The 19,473-nt window shown below is 42.0% G+C and overlaps 1 protein-coding gene across 1 annotated transcript in view; it reads right to left on the reverse strand.

The window, feature by feature from the left end:
• abca3b (ATP-binding cassette, sub-family A (ABC1), member 3b) overlaps positions 1 to 18,842 on the reverse strand; it is a 32,514-nt gene extending 13,672 nt beyond the window's left edge. Inside the window, exons 1-20 of the mRNA XM_068719050.1 lie at positions 18,577 to 18,842; positions 17,400 to 17,479; positions 14,306 to 14,552; positions 11,669 to 11,796; positions 10,418 to 10,583; positions 9,303 to 9,562; positions 9,096 to 9,212; positions 8,732 to 8,852; positions 6,301 to 6,474; positions 6,013 to 6,194; positions 4,409 to 4,555; positions 4,185 to 4,314; positions 3,873 to 4,027; positions 3,395 to 3,550; positions 3,079 to 3,289; positions 2,742 to 2,892; positions 2,029 to 2,127; positions 933 to 1,131; positions 537 to 843; positions 171 to 444 (exon numbers count right to left, since the gene is read on the reverse strand). Coding sequence (XP_068575151.1) covers positions 171 to 444; positions 537 to 843; positions 933 to 1,131; positions 2,029 to 2,127; positions 2,742 to 2,892; positions 3,079 to 3,289; positions 3,395 to 3,550; positions 3,873 to 4,027; positions 4,185 to 4,314; positions 4,409 to 4,555; positions 6,013 to 6,194; positions 6,301 to 6,474; positions 8,732 to 8,852; positions 9,096 to 9,212; positions 9,303 to 9,562; positions 10,418 to 10,583; positions 11,669 to 11,796; positions 14,306 to 14,552; positions 17,400 to 17,479; positions 18,577 to 18,604 — 3,332 coding nt within the window. The 5' untranslated portion in view covers positions 18,605 to 18,842. The remainder of the gene's footprint in view (positions 1 to 170; positions 445 to 536; positions 844 to 932; positions 1,132 to 2,028; positions 2,128 to 2,741; positions 2,893 to 3,078; positions 3,290 to 3,394; positions 3,551 to 3,872; positions 4,028 to 4,184; positions 4,315 to 4,408; positions 4,556 to 6,012; positions 6,195 to 6,300; positions 6,475 to 8,731; positions 8,853 to 9,095; positions 9,213 to 9,302; positions 9,563 to 10,417; positions 10,584 to 11,668; positions 11,797 to 14,305; positions 14,553 to 17,399; positions 17,480 to 18,576) is intronic.
• Positions 18,843 to 19,473: the final 631 nt, after the last annotated feature.

The raw sequence follows: 19,473 nt of genomic DNA on the forward strand, positions 1-19,473 counted from the left end.
CATACCTTAACCTCAGATAAGTGGTGATACATATATACCAGTTAAGTGCAACAGAATTGACTGACATTCAAGTAGGGGAACCTTTCTTGTCTTGCAGCATGAATGCTGATCCCTTGAAAAACTGGCCAAAAAAAATCCTAATAGAACTCATCTCCCTTCCCTCCACTCACTCTCTGAGCTGGCTCTGGGCGGTCTCAGACAGGTTGCGTGGCATTGGGTAATTCCCTGTCTGGATGGAAGCATTCGGCCCTGCTAGCAGTTTGAACAGAGCATTGTCCACCATCATGAGGGCCGTGGCGGGTGTGTGGTAGCCCTCGTTGTTGAAGTAGGCTGTTGCTTCTGCATATTGGCGGTTGCTGCCACGGAAAGCAGCACCCACCACACAGCGCTCATTAAAGCTGCCACCTTCCTCCTCCGCCTGGGTCAGGATGTAATCAGTGAAATCTGACGGGGAGCGGGGAAAAAACAGCATGTGGTCAGTAAATACTCAGCTAACCAGTAAAGCCAAGCCCCCCCGTCTCTCTTGCGATGCTTACCCGTGATGTTGATGAGCTGGCCGAGCTGGGCAGAGAGCTGTGAACTGTACGCGTTTGCCAGGGCAGCAGCCAGTGGACCCACCCCAGGCTGTAGACCCACAGGCACCCTGGTGGAGCCATAGCGTCTGAGTGCCAGCCTCAGTTGAGGAGCGTCCTGGTGATTGGGAAAGGAGCGTGCCACAACTAAGGCTAAAACGGTGAAGACCAAAGGGACGAGGAACTGAGCCACCATCACCTTCCAGTTCCTCCAGCTGTACAGCGCCCTCTTCAGGAACATGGCATAGAACTGTTGCAGGTGTAGTCTGGCCTGATGGGAGAGGAGGAACTGAAATGTGAGCAAAATGAACGACGTGCAGAAAAACATGAAAAGCATCAGTCTGCTTCCCCTTATCTCACCCCGGTGTTCAGCTTGATGTTGGAGCAGTCCTCGGAAATGAGCGTGCCGCTGTCTGTGAAGTCAGTGACATCGGTCATGCCGCTGATGCTGCTGGCGTCATCTGTGGTCCAGTCATGGGAGCGTCTCTCATGTTGGTACTGCAGGGCTGGCAGCTGGATTGCCTGGATGTCCAAACTAGAATCCACCAGCTTTCCCACCCTGAACACACAAATCAATATGTGCTTATCTATCAACTTACTCTTTCCTGTGGAACGGAACAGCAAAATTATGAACGGACTAAAAAAAAAATAAGATTTTGGACCAAGTAGTATTTGTATGTGACAATGATAAAACTAAAACATAATCTAATTTGACATGTTTGGTCATCAGATGTTTTAGATTATACAGTATTTAATTTGGAATTCATTATTTTAACGAAATCTAAAAATAAAAAGCCTTAATGATTGCAGTGTTACTCTCTAACTGACAAGGCAGCAAAATAGCGAACGCCAGAAGAGAGCTAAATGACCAAATGTTCAAACAGCAGCTTTTCTTGTCATGTTGGTGTCATGTTTGATGTTTGGTGTGTCGGGTTTAAGGCCAGAACACACTGATGGACTCTCAGTGTGACTTGAAAATAATGAGGCCTGTGAGACAAACAGTCTTAGCAGCGCCAATTACAATGACATACACTCTGCATGCTATAGTTGAAATGCACGCATTGTTAGCGGTGTGCAGAGAAAGCGCTCTCCCGCTTGTTGCCACAGATACACATGTCAAGTCTACGGGGAAGCAGAAATAACTGCTCAGTAAGCAGCTGGGACTGAGATGTGTGAGCAGAAGGAGAGAAAGCGAACACATCAGCCATATCACTGGTTTGCTCAATGTTGTAGTTCCATGAATTCCAAAATAGATGTATGACTGCAGAGCTACTAGAACAGGCATTTTTAAATATAGGTACTATATGGAACCCACTTTCTTTTGAATTAAAATACCTCCTCTTGTGCATTGCTGCTTAACTGAAAATGTACCTAGCAGTAGGAGAGTTAGTCCTTGAGTCAGATCCTACAGATTTAGAAGACACAGTCACATTCGCTCATGTCATGTTTCTCCCACCTGAGGAAAACCTCTTCCATAGTGGTCACTGAAGCTCCGTAGCTGGCGATGCCCAGCTCCTCTCTGTTCATCTCCAGCTCAGCAAACAGCAGCTCAAACCTGAGAGCAAACACAAAGTGGACACACACATTACACACTACACTTACAGTGGGACAAATGTATATATACACAACAATGTGAGCTATGGATGAGTACAAAGCTGCCAAATTTGACCTTGTTTCGTTGGGCTTTGAAATCATATATTTGTGCCTTAAGTTCCGCTTTAAATCTAATCATAGAACAGTAACTAGTGTCACTGTGGAGTCAAAGTCCAAATCGTGGGGAGAAAAATATTGATTTTCATTATATAACAACTACATAAAACAAAGCAAAGGGAGATATGGCAAAAAAAAGGGGGGGGGGGGGGGGAATTGAAAGGTTGTGGTAAATAAGAGACATTTTTTTGTATATTTATCACACTGATACCAGTTGTTTGTGTTGCTCTAATAAAAAAAAAAGTGTTTAATGCACAGAACCAGAAAGAGAAAAAGCCATACGGTTATTCTATGTATTTATCATAATCATATACCCAGAGTTAGTGCAAGTCGGCCCCTTTCACAGAAGTTATTATGTCAGCAGGTGTGATTTTGTGTCAATGGTCTTTCTACCTTTTAGGCCACTTCACACTTTCCACTGTGTTATTGTGAAAATGAACAAAGATGTGACTGACTCACCTGTTGGTGCTTTCTTTGGGCAGGATGTAAGAGAGCTCGGCTCCCGCGCTGCTCTCCAGTGTGGCATTAGGAACATACATGTGGACGAGGCGGGTGATCTCGGACACATTACAAAGAGCATCCTTCACTATCACCATGTGGTAGCCAGCACCTGGTGAGCAGAAGAAAGGAGGTATAATTAATTGTAGCAATTATGTAGTTGAATTACTGGAGTTTCAATTCTCCTGATTGTCCAGGTCTGAATTATAAAGCAAGAAAAGCATGACTGTCTTTTATAAAGCTTACTACATATATGGCAATTAAGAGGTACATTTCACTGCAGCCACTTTTCACTTACCATATTTGTTCTTGAGGAAAAGTGGCGACCCGCTGCACTGCAGCTCTCCTCCTGCCATGATGGCGATGCGGTCGCCGAGCAGGTCGGCCTCGTCCATAAAATGCGTGGTGAGCAGGATGGTGCGACCGCGCTTCTCCCCTTGCAGGAGGTCCCAGGTGGCGCGCCGAGCTGATGGGTCCATACCTGATGTGGGCTCATCTAACATCACCACCTGGAGAAGGACCAGGTTAGGGATGAAGAGATGAGACGTGGTTAATGCGGCGGAAGGATGGTGACAAAAGTAATGAGAGTGAATAGTGCTCATGACATTCTTCACCTTGGAGTCTCCAATGAGGGCAATGCCAATAGAGAGTTTTCTTTTCATGCCACCAGAGAGGGTCTTGGAGCGAGCCTGTCGCTTGTCCTCAAGGTTCAGGATACGGATGGTCCGGTCCACCTCATCTGGAATCTTGTCTTTGGAGAAGCCTTTCAGCTGGATATCAAGCAGATCAACACACAAATAATAAACATATAGTTGAAATAAAACCTCTCGGAAAGTTGAACAAAAACTGGCCATTGTAAACTTTGTAAAGGTAGTATTTATGGCAGAGCTGGATAACATTAGATGATACAGATGTACCTTATAAAATGGCCGGGGAGTGTATTTATGATATTAAAACAATGTGAACACCTCACAATACACTTTCACTTCTGATTTAAAAACGAATAACTAATTAGCACCTGACAAGAACAAAGATTCAGTTCAAGTATGTCTGTGTGTGTTTTTGTGTATAAGTGCATGATGGTGCGAGTACCTGAGCGTAGAAGAGCAGGTGCTCTCTGACAGTAAGGTTATCAAACAGTACGTCATGCTGGGGACAGAGTCCCAGACTGCGGCGGATCAGAGACATGTCCTGACAGATGTCGTAACCGTTGATATAGGCTCTGCCACTGGTGGGAGGAAACAGGCCTGCAGAGACGCAGAGACGCGGAGACGCACGCGCACACACACACACACACACACACACACACACACACACACACACACACACACACACAATCAGTTGAGTTCAGAATGTTTCCAAGGCATTTATGTTTGATTGTGTGTGTGTACATCAGCTGGTCACCTGTCAGCATGGACAGTGTCGTGGTCTTCCCAGCACCATTGTGTCCCAGCAGCACCGTGATCTGACCCTCAAACATGTTCACCGTGAGATCCCGCACAGCCTGCCGTGTCTTGTTGCCCACTTTGAATTCCTGTCGATGGGATTAACCCAAAACATTTACATGCATTACTTGAGGAAGAAAGGTACAGCGGCAGAGTAACCTTGTTGACCCGCTGGGTGCTCACCTTAGCAAGGTGTTTAATCTTGATCCCGGAGACAAGTCCAGCTGGCTCCTCCTCTATAAACTCCCCTTTCAGAGCCTTTTCTGCATCCTCCTCTTCCTCTTTCTCGTTCACTAAAGCCATTCGGGGACTACTGCACCAGTATGAAGGCTGATGGAGATGAGGCAGATGAGAGAGAAAGTGGGTGATAGATAGAGGTAGGAAGTGGAGTGGGTTAAAACTGGAAGCTGAATAAAAGAGAGCTTTGCAATCCCGGTATTCTTTTCCCAACATATTGTATAGAATGAATTGCATCATATATTGCACACACTGTATGTATGTATTTCTCATGATTTTTCAGCGAAGTAGAGTAATTACAGGATGCAACACGGGAAGCAGAGGAACAAGATCATTCATAAAAACACAAGAAAGAGAGATTGGGCCGGCATTAACATTGTTCATGTACACTCTACATTAGAGGAGATTGTTTCCTGACCAAACCTCCCTCTGGTGCACTTCCTAAAGACCAGAGTCAAACCTCCACACACCCACCCACCCACCCACCCACAGCGTCAACATCGAATCCACACCCTGCTGGCAGTCTCTTGAATTCCTGATTACTGGGAAAAAGGTGTGTGTGTGTGTGTGTGTGTGTGTGTGTGTGTGTGTGTGTGTGTGTGTGTGTGTGTGTGTGTGTGTGTGTGTGTGTGTGTGTGTGTGTGTGTGTGTCAGCACGCCATTTCGTGATGGTCCATAGTTGTTAAAATCATAAACCGTATTTGTGTTGGCTCAACAGACTCAGACGCTTCCTGTTATTCTAGCCAGCTGAACCCAAAGACTTCCTCTGCCCCCCGTCACTACATCAGAGCCACTTTCACTGAGTGCAGCAATTTATTTAATCTAAGGCAATTTTCCTCTTACAGGAGAGATTGCAACTACCTGCTGGTGCTGTAAGTGCTGAACACCACCCACTTGCAGTATTTGTCGACATAATAATAATAATAATAATAATAATAATAATAATAATAGTTGTGCAAATATTCATACAAAACGCTTATATTATATTCAACATTTGATTACAAAGTTGTTGAAAGAAATATAGATAGAAGTCTTTAGAAATCCAAAGGGCAAATAGCTGATAGAATAATAAAATAAAATAAAATAGTTTCTAGACCAAACAAGATATTTAAGAAAATGTATATTTCTAGTTCATACGAAATATCCGACCAGTTCAACAGGTACATTAAAACGATATCAAGTAATCAATACATGTGGTCACTACACAAAATCTATTGAACTTTGACAGTATGTTTTACTGCGAATTATAACAGAAACGTAAAAACACATACACTGTTTGTTTTAGGGAAAGATGATTACAAGAACCAACATGATGATTAGGCGATATTTTGTTTGTACACAACTTCCCCATTTTTTTTAAGTTTGCGTCTTTTATATTTGAAATACTAACTGACATTGCAGGAAAGAATAAAGGCACTGTGAGGAGAAAACAACATCGCTTCTGAATGCATCCTCTGTTCGTACTTTCATCCCACTAATCCAGCTGTATTTGGTTGCATCCCCAGTGAATGCGAGTGTGCATGTGTGAGCCACCTAGCTTTGAAACATACCAGTACGAAGAAGTAAGACGGTAGAGGGACTCCGTACTCTCCAGGAAAAACGGCCTCCATGTACCAGGCCACCAGCCCGTAGAGCACAGAGTCAAACAGCAGCAAGCACAACACCTGGGCCATGGAGAAGTCATCATCCACCGTCACAGAGTCAAACAAGTTCGACCACTGGATTCCAACTCCTACAGAGGAGAGAGGGATGAGATAGAAAAAAATTCAAATGCTGCTTTTAAAAAGGAAAGGAACTGAGAAATTTACAAAATTCACTTTGAATACAACAAGTCTCACCTTTGCCTTCAAACATTCCTATGAGCTGAGCTCCCATGGCCATGGCCACGTTGGAGATGAGGCAGGCTGACACCTTCTGGGCATGACTCAGCAGGTCGTAGCGTGGCCACAGGAACAAATAAGGCAGGTAGCTCAGGAAATAGATGAAGCCGCCCGCTGCTGCCGCCACATTGGCTGAAGTTAGAAAGAGAAGAAAGAAAGAGATGCTGAACAACGGACCTGAAAACAGTGAATTGAACAGCTCTCACACCACTCTTTCTGTTGCCACAGATACATTAAGAACATTGTTGTGCCGCTAGACAAGCTCAAACACACACACACACACACACACACACACACACACACACACACACACACACACACACACACACACACACACACACACACACACACACACACACACACACACACACACAGGCATTTGTGAACCTATGCCAGCGCAAACAGGTAAATTACTATTTGAAGAACCTTTGGTGCAAAACCCATTTCCCCGATTGATAGAGCCAGTCTGTGAGTGCTGTTCAAAGGAAGCATTAGGGAGGACAAATGAGAGACGGTGGACAAACGGGGACAGAAACTGTGGATGAGGCGAATGAAAGACTTTCAGGGCTGTTCTTGCCTCCATTTCGGGGCAGAATGACAAGATTTCTCAAAAGACCACTTGTGACAGACAATGTGACATTTTGTGCCGGTGTGGAAGACGCATTGACTAATCACCATTATGTTCTCATGAAAAGTACATCAGTGGGTGGGGAAGAGTACACAATCAGCTGTTCACACAAAGGACAACCAAGAGAGGAAAAATCTGTTTTTGTTAAAAAAAATGGCTAAAGAGGACAAAAAGGATCCTTTTTGTTACTTTGGCCTATTTTCAGAAAAGACCCTCATCGCTGCCTCTTTCCTATTCTATCTACAAATCATTGTTTGCATGGAAAACCCTTTCACCTGGCCTTCTCATATGTATGTACAGAGCCAGAGACAAAACAACACGATGATGCAGTTTATTTAGCTCTCGTTATCTGTAAGTTCAGCACTAATTGACTCAAGTTTATTGACTTAAGTCAGACTGTCAAATACCACAATTATTCATGGACACAGACAGGCTAGGCTGAGGGAAAACAGAGAAAGCAGGAAGAAGGAATGAGGAACTGGACAAGATTTAAAAATGTCACCAAAGATACCTTATCTTATTATGACAAAGCAAAATAGGAAAACTGTCTGGGCAGGTGACAGAGCACGTTGCATTACTCAGAGGACAGAACTACTTCAACTCAGCCCCTGTGGACAAAAGCCCTTTAAATCTTAATCATGACCAATTATAATTAGGTGAATGTTTCTTATGATTGTAGTTAAAAAAGAAAAGAATTGCAGCAGCTTTTCTTCCGGGGGTCTGCAAAAATAGACTTACTTTGGGACAATACAAAACAAATAATAATGAACACAATATTGCAGAATAAACAGCACCACATTCAAAACTCCCAGACAAGACAAGCTCCTGGCAATTCAGATAATCAGAAAATTGAAAGTAGTCTATTGCACTCCAGTGTGCCCAGTTATTACAAATCATACATAATACAAGAAACAAGTAAGAAACAAGTACATGAAAAATAGCCTGTTTCACTCCAGCGTTTCCAGTCCACAAACACAAGACACATCACCAAAATCCAACTCACATTTGTTCGTTGTTAGACAACTTTTCTAAGTGTTTTGTTCAAAGAAGCAGGTGCTTATGTGCAACCACTCTGCAAGAGGCTGCATTAAACTGAGGCTGTGCCGAGCGCTTGCAATCTGAGTGCTTTGTTGAGAAAAATTGGAAGGAGACACTTTTCCTTCACATGCTGGTCTGAATGAGTGAGACCACAAAGACGGAAAGAGAATGGAACAAGAGAAAGGAGAGATGGGATTCAAATAGTTTTCTTTAGCAGCCGAAGACAGACAGCCCTCAGAACTACTTAAAACAAATTAACTTCCTACTTTTTAAAAGTGAACAAAGCATTTCTCATCACCGAGAAAATGAACAATACAACACCAGAAGCTTAAATAGATTCTATGTCTCAGTAATTACATGACCTAAATGTTTACCCTCTCACAGCTGATCTATACAGACTGTACAAGCGTCTTTGAGCAGATCTTTGCTTAGTGTTAACATGCTTTTTATAGCCGATGTGCCTTTTATTGCTGCTTCTTTGAACTCGCTAAGAGGAGGGCGCAAAGCAAACAGCAGACACTTTGACCTACATCTGTGAGCCTACGCAGTGTTACACACACAGCTGAATGGAGCCAGAGAGTGTCCTGTTAAGAGCATCTGACCTCACATACAGCACAGTACACTAAGAGTAGTCATAGAGTAACATAACTATTATTATGTAATGTTAATTCAGACACACACACACACACACACACACACACACACACACACACACACACACACCTCGTGAGAAGAAGGCACTGATCATGAAGCTGAAGTTGATGGTGGCCACAGTGAAGACGAGCAGGAAGACAAAGACCAGCGTGGGGTCACTGTAGGACAGAACTGCTCCATAAGGGCTCACCTAAAAAAACAGAAAGAAATGAACCCATTCGTGTGCTTAAGCTGTTGGTCAGTAACTACACTGCCCAACACAAACAAAATAAAATGTAATTAGATATTCTTTTCCTCTTGGTTTCACTTAGTTTAAACTCGCACTGTATGAAGTGTTGCTTTGAGAACTACTGCTAAGCTACGTATTTGTACTGCTTAAATGGTGAAGGTACTACGTGCTGGAATGTAACAATGCTCTGTAACACTAACTCACCTGGACACAAAGGAGCAGGGTGACAAAAAAGATCGAAATGGAGAGGAAGAGGAAGAACATGAGAAACCAGGCGCTCCAGTGGAGCCAGTTGCTGAGGCCCATCATCCTCATGTACTCCTGAAATGGAAAAAGGTTGAAAATAAGAAACAGTTATATCACTAATTTCAACACCCAGAAAAAAAAAACGTGCCTTGTAGAAACACAAACCTTGAGCTTCCTTTCCTTCTCCTGCACCACAGATCGTACTATGTTGAGGGAGGTGTAGGTAAAGCTGAGCACCAGTAGCAGGGGCAGCTGGTTCTGAATGGCCAGGATGAAGACGTCATATATAAAGGCAGGGTAAGGAAACCGCGACAGGACCACTCTGATTTGTGGCAGCAGAGAGGCGGCAGCCGTTCTGTTGTAAGAGCGCATGATGGCTCGGTCCACAGCATGCTGTACAGCCAGGAAACCCTCTCGAAAATAACCTTAAACAGAGAAATATGAACGCTGTAGAAAACATGTTGCTATTGTTTTTGGTAAACAATTACTCATGGCACAACCCCACTTACAGAGAGACCTGTTCCATGAGTCCTTCTAACAAGTTAACATGAAAATGGGTAAGAGGCCTTGAGGAACCAAAGTGGAGCCGAAGTCGTGAGTTATTATGCATGTGGAGGTTGGAAATCCATATTTATGCGACTCTAAAAGCTTGTCAGTTCTATTATGCTGAGAGGATGACTTCATCTTTTAGAGCATCCCTCTTTAGGCTCTTAACTTTAAAACTTTATTGTTAAAAAGGGGTTAGAGCCACAGCAGAACAGTGTCATCCCAATTTATCAACATCATCATCATCATCATCATCCCGTCATTTACACTTAACAAATCAGACATCCTGAGAGACAAATGGGAAGATAAAGTTGAGGATATTTTGGTGCTCGACACCTCACTAATGCCCCACAAAAGATGCGAGGGTACAATCCTAGCAGCGCCAAAATGTAGACATGCGGGGCCGGGGTTGCCATGGAAACACAGCCTGAGGCGAGGGATCCAGAGATTGTGAAAAATAAGTGCTTTTCATTTTTTTGTCATAATCTCTGTATTAGCAGAAATATAAAAACCTGTTTTGACTTAATATTGTGGCTGCTTAAAGGGCTAATCTGGACACCTCCCATTTTTTTAAGAATATCTAACATTTATTTTTTTGCGATGAAAGACCCTCTCATGAAGGTTTAGTAGCATCAAAGCAGACATGATTTTTTTGGGATTAAAGGTGAAGTGGGAGATAAAGATAAAGAGAAACTAAATGAGGAGGGTGTAATAGTAAGACGCCGTGTTCTCACCAGGCGTGCCCCCCTCCTTGTCATACTGCTCCCTCGGTCCTGGCAGCTGAAAGAGGGGAAAGAGGCTGAGCGTGTGCCAGTCGAGGTCACTGTTTGGGTTCAGCTCGGACCTCTCCTTGGGTGGGGCGCTGCGTGGGCTGAAGCTGAAACGCAGGTGGTAGCTCACCTGTACATGCGAGTGCAAAAAGAAAGAGAGGCGAGGATATCTTTATCAGCTTGGCAATAAATAAGCACACACACACACACTGCAGTGAATGACAGAGTGGTACAGGGTTAGGGTTAACTTGTTGACACTTTTCCCCTCTCCGACTCAGGCTCTTGTTCAAAGATAAATGTGCACAGTCCATATATGTTTTACATGCATTAATCCACTGGATTTAAATGGAGCCCTTCCTGTTGAATCGTGGAGTCGGAGCTCCATTGATGATGACTTTTTTCATTCACCACACACAAGCCTAACTCCGGGTGAACAAACTTCGATCAGCTGTTCTGGATAAAGTCCACTCAGAGTTCAGGGTTGGGCTCAGAGTTTGTTTCACCTGCTTTTGCGAAACAGGGCCCTGGCACCAGGAAGAACTTTCTACAAGAACAATAAAATAATAAATACGGGTAGAATGTGGGAGTCTCTCTCTCTCTCTCTCTCTCTCTCTCTCTCTCTCTCTCTCTCTCTCTCTCTCTCTCTCTCTCTCTCTCTCTCTCTCTCTCTCTCTCTCTCTCTCTCTCTCTCTCTCTCTCTCTCAGCTTTGAGGTGTCTGAAGCCAGAAAATGATTTTTACATACGTGATGTCAGGTTTCCTTCTCTACCTTTTACTTCTCATTTAATCAGAGTAGACAGAAATCTGGTAGTCATAACCACGTTATCTTACACTGTGGTGCTTAATAATGAACCTGGCCAAAACATGAGCTTGTTTGTTAGTCCAAGGCAAACACAGGGAGCAGAACAAAAGAGCCTGAACCAGTCAAACTGGTAACAAACTGTAAGTCTAAATTATTTAATCTTCCTTACACTGAGATCAGTAAAGCAAAAAACATGTCATTATGTTGCATCTTTTCACCACTCATGTTGTTTCCCCTGACACAATTACCAGACAACAACACAATGCACCACTCCTCAGGTGCAGGAGTCAAGCTGCTACAGTATGTGTGTGTGTGTGTGTGTGTGTGTGTGTGTGTGTGTGTGTGTGTGTGTGTGTGTGTGTGTGTGTGTGTGTGTGTGTGTGTGTGTGTGTGTGTGTGTGTGTTGCCTTTCACCTTTAGGGGCAGAGGTTCATCGTCGTGGGTGAAAGGGTGCTCAAACACCACAGCAGCCAGAAGCTTTCCTGAGCTAGAGTTCTTTCTCACGTAGTCCTCAAACTGCTCCTCCGTCTCAAAGCCACGCACTGGAAAGGAAAGAAACGCACGCACGCACGCACGCACGCACACACACACAAAAATATAGATTAATTAAAACAGCATCGCATTAGTGGCGCGGCATTCGTCTCACGTACGTCTGTTTTCATGCCTGTCTCAGTGCGAGACCTTGATGCTCGCTACTCGCACGGCAGTAGGTTCGAGATGCTGTCAGAATACTCTATGAGCAACATCATCAAGACAACAGAACTGGATTTCTCAATTGCATATTTTCTATTCCACTTATCAAGCACTCGTGAAGGTATTCTGAGTCTGGCAAAGGACCTCAGTGTTAAATATTGGTCCTGAAAGGTAAATCTCATAAAATAAACACTTGTCAGCAGACACACAGAGGGCACAGAGGGCTGATAAACACACCAGTTCAAGCCTGCCTTTGCTACACTGCTCTTCACTTGAACACTGCTTAAATGGTTTGTAGTTTAACAGTTATTCCCAACCAGGGGTAATTGTATGCAGGGGTTACTTTTGCAGTTGTAAACGGGGTACACTACTTTGAAAAAAAAAATTTAAATCAGGATTCGCTCAAAGTTATATATCCAGATATTTGCATTTATATAAACAAAATATCCATATAGACTTACAAATTGGTGTGATGCTGATTTTTTGTAAATTTATTGTCAGAATAGCCAGCAAGCTAGCTACGCTGACTGCACAACAAACCCCTCCAATCAACCTGAGTCAGCTGTAACACCTTAAAGGCACGTGTGGCAAATTGAGAGTACATGAATGTTAGTTAGCATCGAACAGAGTCCAAATGGATATACGGTTTAAATGGTTAGATAATAGGATTAAAGTAATTTTTTTAAAATTGGAAATAGCTGGTAAAAATCAGCAAGTGAATTTAAAAAGAAAAAAATGAGCAGAGTAATGTATAAATAGTTCAACTTGTTTGCTAAAAATAAAGGCTTAACACTTAAAATGAAGTTAGCAGTTAGCATTAACGGGTCATCAGTTGAATAATAGTAGTACAAGAACACATAACATCTCTCACTGATGATCTACACAAGAAAAAGTCAAATACATTTTTTACAACAACAAAAACTTGAGATTACACAATACAGGAACTCTCATTTCACAATTCAGTATTTCACAATACACCACATACAACGTATTAAAAGGTGTTTCATCACCTAACATCTTCACAACAAACACTCTTTAGTGGTCCCAGTTCAACCATCCTTTTGTTGTTTATGTAAAACTGTGACATTTGAAATATCTGAGGGCCTGTTCACTGTTAATCAGTCGCTTCATTGTCAGACACATCATTGAGGTCACTTTTGTGGTCTTCTGTGTGCATTACATGCTCAAATTCTACCCTGATCGTCCTCCTCGACCTATCCCTCTGAACACAGAGACCAGCTAAATTATTCATTAATGTCGGAGCTGGGATCTCACACAGCTGGGTACACCTGCAGATGCACATCACTGTCTACCTGATGCTACGTCTCTGCTTCCAGCCTCACACTGCTGCTATGTGTCCCTCTTGCCGATTGTCTGTCGGCGAGAAAGCAAACAGCCCGTCAGTCAGACCGTCTGCAAGATTATCTGAACAGCTGGTCACGCAGAGGTGTGAGTGTGTGAATTAAAAAGAGAATTGAGTGTAGGTGTCCTGAGAGAGGAGAGTAAAAATATTACAGTGTGTGAGCTTCTTTTCCTTCCCTATTTAACCTCCCAGTGATACAGCCTGACACGAGAGAAGGGTGCGGCCTGTTGATCTCATGAAGCCTGTTTCCTAGAGGAACCAGTATTCCCACCTCCAGACTGACTTGTTGTGAAGGCAGTGGTACTTGTTTCACTGGTAAAATGGTGGTACTAACAGCTCAAACTGGGGATGTAAACATTAGGCTTTGCTGCAACAGCATCTAGGTTTTAGAAGCAACCCATTCCTATAATTTTATCAAATTCTTTTGTAGATCATGATGCAACAATTCCTTTCAGTATTATCCAACAAACTTTGGCAAATTATTTAAGACTTGGGGGTCATATTTGGTCACTGAAATGTAAACATGTTTTATGAAGTGTTACTTTGGGAGAATGGCCATATGAAAGGAATAGTTTGACATTTTGGGAGATATAAATATTTGCTTTCACACCAAATGTTAGGAGATCAGATTAATAGATCAATACCACTTGCATATCTGTCCCGTAAATAGAAGGCTACAGCAAGCATTCTGTAAACTTAGCTTAGGAAATTGTTCTGCACATAACCCACTTAAAACTACAAAACTGTAGTTTTTACATTTTGTTTTGATTTGATTAAAGAAACAAGATATAACGAGTTTTTCAGTGAGCTTCAGTTGTGCTATTAAACAGATTTTTTTAACTTTGGAGGAAGTTTCCAGTCTTTATGCTAAGCTAAGCTAATATGCTGGAAATGATTTCAAGCAGTGGACGCCCTGCTTTTCACAGATTTGAAGTTTAAACAAGCCTACATCGTTGTGCTGAACCTGCCATCCATTCCCTGCTGCCAATGCCCACCTGAGGAGAGCCTCAGGCTGCGTCGCACATCCTCGGCCAGCTGACGCACCACACTGGAGTTACTGGGCACATAGGCCAGCTGCAAGCCTCGAAACAAGCTGTATGGTAGTGCGTCAACGGCATAGCTCTCGTAGACCGTGGCGTTTGGGTAGTCCTTAAAAGGCACCTTCTGACGTAGCACGATGAGGATGCCAGAGAAGAGCAGGGGCAGGAGTATCTCCACCAGAGTCACCAGGATCTGACGTTTCTGGAGAGCAAGAATAGAGTTGATAGAGGTGCATGAGGTAAGAAAAAAACAAAACAAGTAGAAGATAAAAGAGTGGATGAGATGCTTAGGATGTAAAATTAAGAATTCAAAACATTTTAAGAGTGAAATTAGCAAGAAATATGAGGCACAGACTGAAAATATATTGAGATTATGAACTATTTTCATTTCCCAATTTTCAATATGCTTTGAAAATGATAACTACATGTCATTTCCAAGTCAAGATGGGGTCTGGGTATCAATCACTCTTCAGAAATGATTCCACAGACAGTTGACGTGAAGCGTAATGTGACGGCCTCCTGATTGGAGCACAGAGTGACTTGGACAGTTTCAGGACATTACAGTCAAATCCAGAAGGGCGCCAAAATCAACCTTTTCAGCACTCATTGAGGTTGTTCCAGACTCGTAGAGATTACCCCCGCAGCCCCCGCACCGCAGGGGGCCTCGCATTTTTTTTGGGGGGAGGGGGTTTCAATTTGAATTACATGGGATGCACACTATGGTCTTATTGTCTTGTCTGTGTTTCCAGAGTTGATATAAAAAATAAAGAAAACTATATTTAATTGTGCTTTCTTTGTTAGCTAGGTTAGTGATGTGACGACATAGGTAAGAGGGTCACAGACCGGCGCGCCCGCGGCAAATAGGTAGCTTACGTTAGCACTGATTCACTCAGTAACGTTAGCACTGATTTTTCCTGAGGAGAAAATGAAACGCAAATTCAAAAGCGGTGCCCAAAAGCGGCATTCAAAACAGAAAATTGCTGAATTGAATGCCAAACGTGTTTCCGTTACGGTACTGGGTTGTTCGATAGATGCTCTATTTTATGTATTGTTGAAAATATGTAAAACTCTCATCAAAGTAAGGAATCAAAGTGAATATTGTTCTGCTATCAGTATTGAGGCACAGAACTACCGGTACCGTATCATTTAATACAAGCTGATGTCGTCGTCATTTTTTTATAATCAGAGACCCCAACCACAGATTATTCTGCCTCCCACAAATTTATAAATATTTTATATTTGTTATATTTTAACTTGCACATTGTCTTTTATTTACTTGCATGATTTTCTTTTTCTTTATATTTACTAAGCATTGTTGGAGGGAGCCAAAGATCTGAGATTTTCACTGCTTCTTTGTAACCATTGGGCATGGGACAATAAAGAATAATAAATACCGTACAAGGGTGCAACTGTTTTTAATGAGGATATAAAAAAGGTTCACTCAACACATTTCAAATATATTTTGTATAAATCCCTCTAAAGGCTCTTATATAGGACTAATAGTTGTTCTTGTCTCACAATACGGTTCAGACAATCTTTCATTTTGCTCTGGTTAGACAACATGCCGTTGTAAAACAAAGAATGAGCCCAGTGATAACATTCATGAGTAGAGCAAACACTTAAATAGAATCAGCTCTCAAAACCTGTTCCACCTGAGCTGGAAATATATCAACATGACCTCAACTTTTCTAAATGTAGCCAGTTGTCCATGGGGATAAAAACACCACCAAAAAAACAGTGTGGCCCAGAAATTAAAAAGGTCATCGCAAAGTAAGTAATGCATTATATTTGGTAATGCATTTAAGCAACTAACATGCACTCTGTGTATGTTTTTCTGCAGTCAAGATGGACACTAAACACCAAGATGCACAGGTTTTTTTTTTCCTGCCTGGTCCTAATGGAGTCCCTGTAGTCTCTACGCAGCAGGGAGTGGATAAAGGGTGGTGGAGCAACTACGCACACCATGCAGCAGATAGACAATTACATTTTCTGGATGGTTGCAGGCAACATTGTGCAACCATCAACTGATATTAATATTAAAAATGATGCAAGCTGCCATTCAGACCGATACACACTGGCACTGATAAAAAAATACATTTCTATCTTCTGCAAACTGAACACTGACGGACTGGATGACGTGACTTTCAATAAACCACATAATGGTTCAACCCTCAGATGAACAGCCAACGTCAAGGCTTTCTTGGATATTTTGAGCTGTGATCAGGTGCGTGTTGAAATGTTAACCAACGTTGAAAAGGTTTGTGTGTATCTCCAGTATTTGCAGATTACATAAACTATGCTAAACCCTTTCCATTTTCCTTAAAATGTATGTGTTTATCTGTGTTTTTTTCTTTGTTTTGTTTTTGATGAACTCAAAAAAAGAAATAATTCACGTGGATCTATAGTTACATAATGTCTCATGATAAAGTCACATGATCTCTGTCACAATTTAAAAAGTAAAGCAAAAAAGTAACTAAAAGGATAATATATATTTCTTTATGTATGTAAACAGTATATAGTAAATATGTATTTGTATATATGCCTTGTAAATATAAGTTAGTTTTCCTTTTTATTTCTTCCTTTAGTTCTAGTTTTATATAATTTGTTCTATTGTATTGTTGTTGATATTCTATTAATGTATATATTGTCTCGGAGGCTATACAACTGCATTTCATGTATTGTATTGAGAATAATGAATCCTTTCCCCTAAAAACAGCCCTAAAAGGCTTGAAAAGCTTGAGACAGCTACCACCATGTTGAGCTAGCTGGAGCCAGAGTCACAACAACAGTGCAGGCACTCTGTATAGTGCTGAGGTCAAGGCAACCGGTTTCCATGTCGCTGGCGAACATCATAAGTAGTAGAAAACAAAATGTTAGTCACTTCACTGTATTTATGACGTCCCATGAGCCTATAACTTAGCAAATACTGTCATGCTGGCCTCTGCTCGGTAAACACCGATACTTCTGACGATTCACAGTCGCAAACGACGTCGGCGCCAAACAAGGACACGAACAAGCTGAGTGTAGGTTCACCTCCCCTCCAACTCACCTGCTGGAGATAGTTTTTCCACAACAGTAGTCCAAACTGTCGCACGATAGCCATTTTGAGCGGTACACAGGACGCAGTGGCTGGAGATAGAAAAGTTTGAGGTTAGAGCTCAATGTACAATTCAATCTTTGTATGAAGGTTTCTTGATGCTTAGTTGCATTTTCGAAACAGCTTCCACCCGCAGTGACGACTGTAAAAGTTTCGGGTCTCAGTTTCTTTTTAAACTTAACTCAAGAAAACAAATACGAGAAGTGAAATGAAATTGAGCAATCGACAGTACCGTGATAAGCATGATGTTGTATTTATATTCAGACACTGCACACAAAACAAATGAGTGAAGAAAATCACATGACAGGGGGAAGGGAAACAGGTCTAAGTGGTACAATAAAATGAAAGGGTTGACATTAGCAAGGAAATGAGATCAGTTAGAAAAAACTAAAACCAAAGGCAAATAAGGAAAAGATTGGAGGAAAAAAAACAGGTCATTGACATCCACACGCTGAACCAGTTACAGACCAATGGAGATTATTGTTTCAGTCAACGCTGATAAAACAGATGATAAACTCACATTCCACTAGAATAACTTTTGCTAATACTTCTTTAGTCACCTCCCTAACTAGGAACAGTCCAAAGAGGACGATCAATAAATACGAGCTGTTAAAGCTTCTACAACTGGCCTCATGGGAGTCTTGTGGGACCTAATTGGAGTCCCATTTCACAACACAGCTCTTGAGTTCATAATGTAATCAAACTGGTCATACTGGAACTGCCTGAATATCACACTGGTGCCGGTCATCTCTGAATGGCTATCCTTTTCATTTTGTATGCATTATCCATGTATTTAAATTCAGATGTGCTAAATATTTAGGGAAACCATTTCTCCATCAGTATGTTTTAGCAAAACAATAACGCCATTACAGACGTGGACCTTTTTCCTTTATTAACCGGAACCTGCCTTGCTCTTCTCTGATTGGTCTAACGCAGCCATCTGGGCCTTCTGATTGGACGATCGATTTGTTCGTCCATCCCGAAGGATTCTGACGAATGCTAATGATGAAAGCTGAGAAACAAAGCTCGGTATTTCCAAAATACAACGCGAAATGATATAATTTGACACCCCATAAATCATCAAATGTCCCTGCCGAAGCAACTTTAAGACAAACATGTGTCAAATTACCTCTAAAAAAAAGCAGGTTTCGGCACATTAACTTCCCGAGCTGCGGTCCCTCTTCCTGTCGAGGTGAATACAATTCCTCCTTTTTTGGTGTTAAACCGAACAGAAAAGCATCACTGCGGAGGTTTCCTCCATCACCGACAGCGTCGAGGCTCTGCTCGCATTAGTGGAGCGCAGCACGTCAGTGGCCCGGTGCTTCTTACCCTCCAGTTTGCTGCCTGCTAGCGAGGCGATGACATTGCACCAGCTACTGTATCAACGTTAGCCTGTGAATTCATCGGGCATAATACAGCTCACGTGATCACAGTGGAGCAGAGTATCACGTGATCACAACAGCTGGGCGCACAGAAAACAATAAATATGTGATATATTCTATTTTTTTTAAATATTCCATTTTTATAAAAATGTTAGCACGAGTAGTGGTATTGCCCTTCTACGTTGTTTCAGACATTACAAAAAAAATTAGCTTTTAATAATTTTCTCTATTGTGATATAATACGTTGACGTTTACAGTACAGCAGGGGTGGCCACACGTTTTTGATTGTTGGTCATATATCCAGAAAAAAATCTAAGGAGTCACAGACCAAACAATAGTAAGTGTGTAGTTTTCAACCAGTTACATTATGCAAGTAAATCAGTGTGTCTGGACCAGCAAGGCCCATGTGACATTACAGTCAACTACAGTCTTAAAATTAATCTAATACAGTGCATGTATTCACACTTAAAATAGTATGATGTTATGTGTAAATATGTAAATAAGTAAAGATTTTGATGCAAATGTAAACGTAAAATGTATAAAGTCTATCATTAAGATGAAACAAACAGAACAGGCAGAAATGCTAAAATATTAGTTTCTGTGCCAATAAGTTAAGACCAAGATAATTTCATTACATTTAGTTG

The sequence above is a fragment of the Cebidichthys violaceus genome, unplaced genomic scaffold (assembly GCF_023349555.1).
Source record: "Cebidichthys violaceus isolate CVI_PGR_0920_01 unplaced genomic scaffold, fCebVio1.0.p SCAF_23, whole genome shotgun sequence".
Lineage (NCBI taxonomy): Eukaryota > Metazoa > Chordata > Actinopteri > Perciformes > Stichaeidae > Cebidichthys > Cebidichthys violaceus.